The sequence below is a fragment of the Pongo pygmaeus genome, chromosome 5 (assembly GCF_028885625.2).
Source record: "Pongo pygmaeus isolate AG05252 chromosome 5, NHGRI_mPonPyg2-v2.0_pri, whole genome shotgun sequence".
Taxonomy (NCBI): Eukaryota; Metazoa; Chordata; class Mammalia; order Primates; family Hominidae; genus Pongo; species Pongo pygmaeus.
This window is the reverse complement of record NC_072378.2, coordinates 78,595,286-78,603,265: the sequence shown is the minus strand read 5'-3', so window position 1 is coordinate 78,603,265 and position 7,980 is coordinate 78,595,286. Positions and strand designations below refer to the sequence as shown.

At 35.7% G+C, this 7,980-nt stretch overlaps 1 protein-coding gene across 1 annotated transcript; it reads right to left on the bottom strand.

The window, feature by feature from the left end:
- Positions 1-6,384: 6,384 nt before the first annotated feature.
- LOC129038444 (proteasome subunit beta type-1) lies at positions 6,385-7,285 on the bottom strand. Its single transcript, XM_054491460.2, has one exon. It carries the CDS (start codon positions 7,235-7,237, stop codon positions 6,512-6,514), a length of 726 nt encoding a protein of 241 aa, XP_054347435.1. The 5' UTR covers positions 7,238-7,285; the 3' UTR covers positions 6,385-6,511.
- Between the last annotated feature and the right edge of the window lie 695 nt (positions 7,286-7,980).

Sequence of the window (7,980 nt, the reverse complement as noted above, 5' to 3'; positions counted from 1 at the left end):
AGGTGGTGTGGGACCAGATCATTTATTGGAAGTCAAGGCAAGGATTTTTATTTTTATTGAGAGTGAAGTAGGAAGCCCTTGGAAAACTTAAAGCAGATATTATTAAAATTATGTTTTAGATAAATCACCTGGGCTGTTATAGAGTATCCTGTAGAGAGACAAAAGCAGAACCAGGGACACCAATTAGGAGAGTATAGTCAAAAGATAATGATGACTTGAACTAGAATTGTGGCAATAGACAAGTTAGATTTTACTGATGGACAAGACAATAGAAGAGCCAAGCATATTCCAAGGTTTTTGATTTGAAAAAAATGTAATTATGGTATTACTGAGATCATGAATACTGCAGGTGGAACGGATTTGTATGGGTGGACTGGGGGAGGAATAGGAGCTAAGTTGGACATCCCAAGCTTGAAATAATTGTTAACTAGATAGTGATGTTGAGTGGTTGTTGGATATGAGTCTAAGATGTGAAGGAGAAGTCAGGTGGCTCTTCTAATTGGAGCTAATCAGTATTTGTACAGTATTTAAATACTGTTATTAAAAGAAAGAGTGGCCAGTGAAATAGAAGAACCAAGAGAAGGTGGTCCCTGGAGGATAAGTGAGAGAAGCATTTCGATGAGAAGGGCATAATGAACTCTGTTAAATGCTGCTGAGAAGATGAGTGAGATGAAGTCTAAGAAATGAGAATTACATTGACAATGTGGAGGTCATTGATGATCTTGAAAAAGGAAACTTCAGTAAAATGAAGGGAGTGAACACCTAACTAGAGTGCTACAGATGGTGACTGATGACTCAGGAAGACAGAAATTATCTGCTGTAGCAAGGTACACAAGTAGTCAAGAAAGAGGAAATGCAGAGCTCAGATGGAGATAGTGGTCTTAGGTAGTAAACTAGACAATTTATCTATTGCAATTGGAGGGAAGTCAGGAGGCTCAGTTTGTAGTAGATTGGCAAATGTGACCAGAGATGTGGAAGTTCACTTTTGGTTGAAATAGCAAGCAAGATAATTATCAGCTGAAAAAAATGGATAGCAGACAGATGTTGAAAGCCAAAGGAAAGAGGAGATGCAAAATAGTTATTTAAGAGAGTAGGAAGGTGAATTTACTAGGAAATTATAAAACTATAGTGGGAAATTATATTTTAAAATATGGCATGACTAAAAGCCACTTGAAGATTTAGGTCATAAAGAGAGATCAGTCAGCTTGGTCCAGTGATTTTTCTCCATCCATGTTTCATTGCTCAGGTACAGGTGAAAAGTGAATAGAGATTTAGATTTGACCAGGTTTGGGGTTTGGCCAGGCAAGTTTGATGGAGAGGTGCAAGCAATCCATCTTCCACACAGCAGCCAGAGTCAGTTTCTAACATCTTAATCAGATTATATATTGCCTCACTTCAGACCTTCAGGGGCTCCCCACTGGACTTTCATTTTAGCCCAAATGGTGGCTATCAAGGCCCTTGCTCCTCTGGCCACTTCTCCAACCTCCTGTAGCACTACTTTCTCCATGACTGCTCTATTGTGGGCACACTGGCCTCTTTGGTTCCCAAACATTCAAACTCTTTTTGTCTCAGACTGATGAAATCCTTTCTGTCTCTATCTGGGCTGCTCTTCCCTTAGTTCTTTAATTGGCCACTTTTATGCATTCTTCATGTCTCAGATTAAGTTGTAACTTCCTCAGAGAAGACTTCCCTGAGAATTGCACTTAAAGCACCTCTACTCATGTACTCGGCACCACATCACTTCCTTACTTTTAGTGCCCTTAAACAATCTGAACCATATCTTTATATATTTCTTCACCTGCATGCCCCAACCAGGATGAGGGCAAGGAATTCATCTCTTTCATTCTTCTTCTATTTCTAGAGCCATGATTTTCAAATTTATTTATCTCAGAAAGTTTACATTCTTAGAAATCACTCAGGATGCCAAGGAGCTTTTTTATACGTAAGTTATATCTACCATTATTTGCTACTAGAAATTGAAAAACAGAAATTTGGAAAATATTAATGGATTTCTTCATTAAAAAAACAATTATTTTGTTGGTTTATGATTGGTATATGTAATAAGCCAATTAAATTGTTAACATAAATAACATTTTATGAAGAGTAATTCTATCTTCTAAAATAGAAAAAAAGTGAAAAGAGTGGTATTATTCTTTCTTTTGCAAATCTCTTTTTTTTTTTTTTTTTTTTTTAAGATGGAGTTTTGCTCTTGTCACCCAGGCTGGAGTGCAGTGGTGCAATCTCAGCTCACTGCAACCTCTGCCTCCTGGGTTCAAGTGATTCTCCTGCCTCAGCCTTCTGAGTAGCTGGAATTACAGGCACCCACCTAATTTTTTTATTTTTTAGTACAGACGGGGTTTTGCCCTGTTGGCCAGACTGGTCTCGATCTCCTGACCTCAGGTGATCTGCCCGCCTCGGCCTCAAAGTGTTGGGATTACAAGCTTGAGCCACTGTACCTAGCCTGTTTTGCAAATCTCTTTAATGTCTGGTTTAATAGAAGATGTTGATTCTCATATCTGTCTCTATATTCAATCTGTTGTGATCTGTTGTTCAGATTGAAATATATGAAGACAATCTGTCCTCCCACCAACATATAATTGGAAAAGGAGGTATATTTTATAGACTTTTTAGGTACTTGTGTATACCATCTTTGGTACTACACTAAAGGTCAACAAGTGGCTATTCCTTAAAGGTAAGCTGCAACATGGAATCTGTATCAATTAACCTTTTCACTGTGCATAAATTTTTTGGTCTACTGTGAGATTTGAATAGATCTTTTACCTCTGCATGACTTTGTAACATCATGCATTGGTCATCTGGAACTTATTGGTTTACTAGTTTATAAAGAGTTTTCAAATGTTGACATATTTTATTATATAATATTTTAAAAGCACGTTTGTTCTGATCTCATCAAAGTGTCTTTAGTATTGGGAAGCTGTCAAGCTTATAGTAGGAAATACAAATTTTCCAAAATCCTAATTTCTATTTGAAAACTTAAATTTTTTATTGGCATCAAATATTGTTAGTCGCTTATTTTGAAATAACAGACTCACTATTTTTCATTTTTTGAAAAAAAAGTGTTTGCAAAATTCTTAAGCCTGTCAGCCGGTTGTTCTTTCAAGTCATAATGATGATCCATGAAGAAAGTGGCTAATTCAGCTTTCAAATAATGTGAAAAGTGTTTTTTTCTCAAAATGGCCATTGTACTTCAGCATGCATACTTTCAATTTTACTGCAAAATATAAAAAGATTCAAATTCAAGGATTGAGATTTAATAAAATTATTATTTTTTAACTGCTCCAGCAAGTATATTCTTAATAAATACAACCGGCATTATTATTATTTTTTGTTTTTGTTTTTACTGTGAGTACATGTCAGTCAAAGACACAGTGACCATTGGTACAGTTTGGTGCTACTTCCTTGATTCATGCTAAGACACCAGCAATTTTACCCACTATTGCTTTTGCACCATCAATGCAAATATCAACACAGTAGAAAAAGAACATCTCAAAATTGTTATGGATATAGTTCTTATCTCATAGACCCCCTGAAAGGATCTCAGGATTTTAGGCATTCACAGATCATATTAGAACATATGGTAGCCTGGCACATAGTAGGAAGTTATTAAAATTTGTAATATAAATGAGAGGTTATATTATTTTACTACTTAAGTCTATTATCATTGATTTGGCAACTACTTGTTCTAAAAGTAACTAAATCTTATAATTTATCATTTTGTTAGAAACACTTTGTAAGATAAAAAATAGGGAATCATTTAATCAAAACTACATAGCAATATCTATCTTTACATGGAGTTGTGTAGACACTGCACAGATTGAGTTAAACATACTTCATGTCTTGAGAAATTTATCAGCATTGCAGATATAAAGGGCATAAACAGAGATAATATTGAACAAGTACGCTAAATTAGTTAATACTGTCAACTTCTAGAAAGAAAACCACATATTAGATATCAATAATGTCCAAATCCTCTAGGGAGAAAATTTAAAACCCTACTAAATAAAATTTAATAAGACCTGAATAAATGGAGAACTGCATTTAGATGAAGTGACTTAACAATGTAAATATGTCAACTATCCTGAAAGTTCTCTATAAATTAACTGCAATCTTGATCCAAACGTCAGTTGTAATAGACAAATAGATGAATTGAATAGACATAAGAAACAGACAAAGGAATGATAATGGTACTATGGAAGAAACTCCTAGAATTAGCAAGACTAAAAACCTAGAAAGATGGAAAATATATGGATAATTAGTATATTATCTCAGTAAATAGAAAATAAATTTAACAATGAGATACTACTTTACATCCACCATATGGGAAAAAAATGCCCATTTTGATAATATTAATCGTTAATGGATAAATGAGAATTTCTTCATATTTGGCTTCTGCCATTTTGAAGAAAAATCTGGCAAAGTCATTGTGCATATATCATATGATTATTTGATCTCACTCTTAAAGAGAAAGGGGGAGATAAAAATTTTATAAAAGAATGTAAGATAATATGTTTTTCACAACATTGTTTATGAAGGCAGGGAATTGGAAGCAACATTGTTGTCCATTATTAGAGGACTATACTAAAATAAGGTTGTGGAGGCATACTACTGAATACCACATGGTAGTTAGAAACAACATAGGTCTTAAAAATGTAATGCTTTGTGAAAAACAGAAGAAAATGAATGGGTTCCATTTATGTAAATTTAAAAGTATACACACAAAAAAACACTACATGTTTCTAAAGATACATATAAATTTGAGAATGTATATCAAACACATTAGAGCATTGAGAATGTATATCAAACACATTAGAGCAGTTACCTGTTTGGGAGGGAGTAGAATATGATAACAAGAAGAAATCAGTTTAAAATTGCTCTTTTTTTTTCGTTTTGCTCAGATCAATGATGATAATGTGCCGTGAACCAGAGTCTGCATCTATCTCACTCTCCTCTCTTTTTCTTAAAAAAAAAAAAAAAAAGGAAAGAAAACTACATACATTGTAAAATAGTAACAGATTTCAGGTAGTCTGCATATTTACACAAGGATAATTAGAAAAATTTGTGACCTACCACTTTTATGATTAATCAGGGAATTAGCCAGACAACTGTAGAGTTTTTGAAGGCTGAAAGAAGATCTAAATAATTTAGGTTTTCTAGTTCCCTGATTGCAAGTATATCTGCTCCTTGGCCATAACAAATTGATGTGTCTATTTTTCTCTAGAATAGTTAGCAGCAAAGGAGATGCCAAATATTCTTCTTATAGCCTGTTTTAATATTTAACTCTCAACCCTATCAGTAAATTCCTTCTTATGCCTGTGTTATATGTCCACAGTTACTTTCAAGTCATTTCTCAGAGAAGAGAGATGGTCTGTATTTTTCTTGTAATAATGCTTCATGTATCAGAAGGCAATTATTATTTCCAGACCAATTAATTCAAACTCCTTTTCTCATGGGTCTTATTTATTCAACACTTTAATCATATTATTAATCTACTCCAAACTCCTCAACTTCACAGCATCCTTATTAAGGTAAGTAGACAAAAACTGGGTGCAACACTAACTCCACAGTGTGTCTAATCAAGAGACAGAAATTATTTCCAACTATTGCTTTCATGAGTCCTCAAAGATAGCAGTGGCTGGGCGATCTCATCAACCATTTTCTTTATGAATTTTAATTATAACAATCCCCTTATACGTATAAGTTTTATTATTACAAAGCACTGTCATATTTTTTCTTCCAACAACTCAATAACAACAGGAAAGATGCCATAATTCTCTGCACAGATGAATAATGTAAAGTGCAAAGAGGTTACCATAACTTGCCTGTGATCACTGAGCTAGTAAGTGCTGGAGGTACTTACTAAGTATGTAGGAAGCATGCAATGTGCTTGAATGGGAGGCAGCATAGAGCAAGAGAAAGAGCATAAATTTGTTGCCAGAGGACTCGGATTCAGACTCTAGCTCTGTCACTGGTAGTCTTGTGGCCAAACAGAGATAATAATAGGGTTGATGTGGACATTGTGGTGTAATCAACTCTCTAAACTTTTATTGTCATATTTTCCTTGTTCTGATGAGTTGAATACATCTGACTTTAAAAGGTTATTTCAAGATGATTTTCCTTTTCTTTTGTGCTCCCACATCACCAGTTTATTTTTCATGAAAGTATGTTCTTTTTTGTTGTTTTTAGTTGCTTGGTTTTTCTTCTTGTTTTACCCGAAGCAACATTTCTTACCTCCTTTTATTTCTTAGATTTTTATTAATAAAATGAAGATTTGCTCTGACACGGTTTTCCTTCCTTAGACTATATAATCAGGCCAGTCTCAAGATATTTATAGAAAATAGACAAAAAACTAAAAAGCATTAAATATTTCTTTTTTTTTTTTTTTTTTTTGAGTACTTCAGGTTTCTCTTTTAATAAACAAAACCATCCAAGGTACAGTTCCAAAGTACAAAATCAACCAGTTCTGAACTGATTGGTGATAACAGCACACAGATCAGTCCTTCCTTAAGGGAACAGTCTCCTCCCTGATGCCCTCTTTGGTCACTATGCAGATCCGGAGTGCGTCCCCAGTGTACACATCTCTCTCAGCTGCAGAAATGAAGACATCTTTCACCAGCCGCATGGCTCTGTCCAAGGACAGCGGAACATGCTCCACATTCTGCATGTTCTTAAAACCAACCTGGTTGTCAAGCAGGGGCTGTAGCATGGCACTTGCTGAGCCTCCAGCCTTGAAGGAGTCTCTCTGGTAAGACCCTACTGGGTCAAAGCTGTATACAGCCCCCTTTCCTTCTTCATCAAGTCCACCGATGATGTTGTAAACATAGTATGGAAAGAAGCGCCTTGAATACAGGATTGTAGACAGCATTGCAGCAATTGCCCCCGTAGTCATGGCCTTATTATTGGAATGCTTATACATCTTTAGTCTTGCTTCAATAATCTTTGTCAGCGTAAGACAGTCTCCATGAAAACCGCTGCATCCAATGACTGTTTTGTCTGTTAATTTGTAACATTTGGGGCTATCCCGCGTATGAATTGAAAACCCTTCACTCAATCGAGTATCAGAAGCAACAATTGCAAAATCTTCTCCAGCAATTGCCAGTACAGTACCTCCGTTGAAAACGTAGGGCGAAAATCGCAGCTGCAAAGGGCCCGCGGCTCTGTGCGGTTCCATCCCCAAGTCTCTGCCAGGAGCCGAATACATGGCTGTAGAGGACAACATCGCACGGCTGCGCCTGCGGATCCGACACCTGCTGTCTCACGGCGAGATAAAAGCATTAAATATTTCTACTCACTTATATTTGTGGTTTTGAAGCTGTAGAAAATGGAGCAAATGACCCCAGAATCAAAGAAGAAATATGTTAAATCAACATAATTTTGTCATATTTAGTGACTTTTTAAACCTTCAGAAGTTAATATTGGAGAGCAAAATTTCAGAATGTGTCAGTGACCCACCATTGAAACACTTTTGTTTATTGAATATAATCATAGTATTTGTACCCCTATTTTCCTACCTGGAGTGCCAGAAAGTCCTCACAGAAGATAAGCAATATATAAACTTTATTTTTTGCTATGGGACATCTGGAAGTGTCTGCCTAACACTCCTCTTCTAGACAATTCTCTGCTTTCATCCACATAATTAACATTCGTCCAGGGCCTCTCTCCATGTTTCCAGTTTCCTGAGATTTAGCTATATCCCTGATCTACTTACGATTTGGTTACTTCCTTGGACTACATGAGCCAATTTAATTTTCCTTTTGCCTGAAAGTGGTGACATTGATATATCTCTCACTACCCACCTAATACCTGCTACAGATGAGGTTTACATGGTTAAGGTGATGTCTTTTGGATGGGCTGCTGAGCTGAGTAGGTCAAGTGGGAAAGCATAAAGCAGGAGTAAGTAGCCTGGCAAAAGTAACATTAAGCTGATGTCAAAGAAAAAAAATCATCCATTGGAAGATGCAA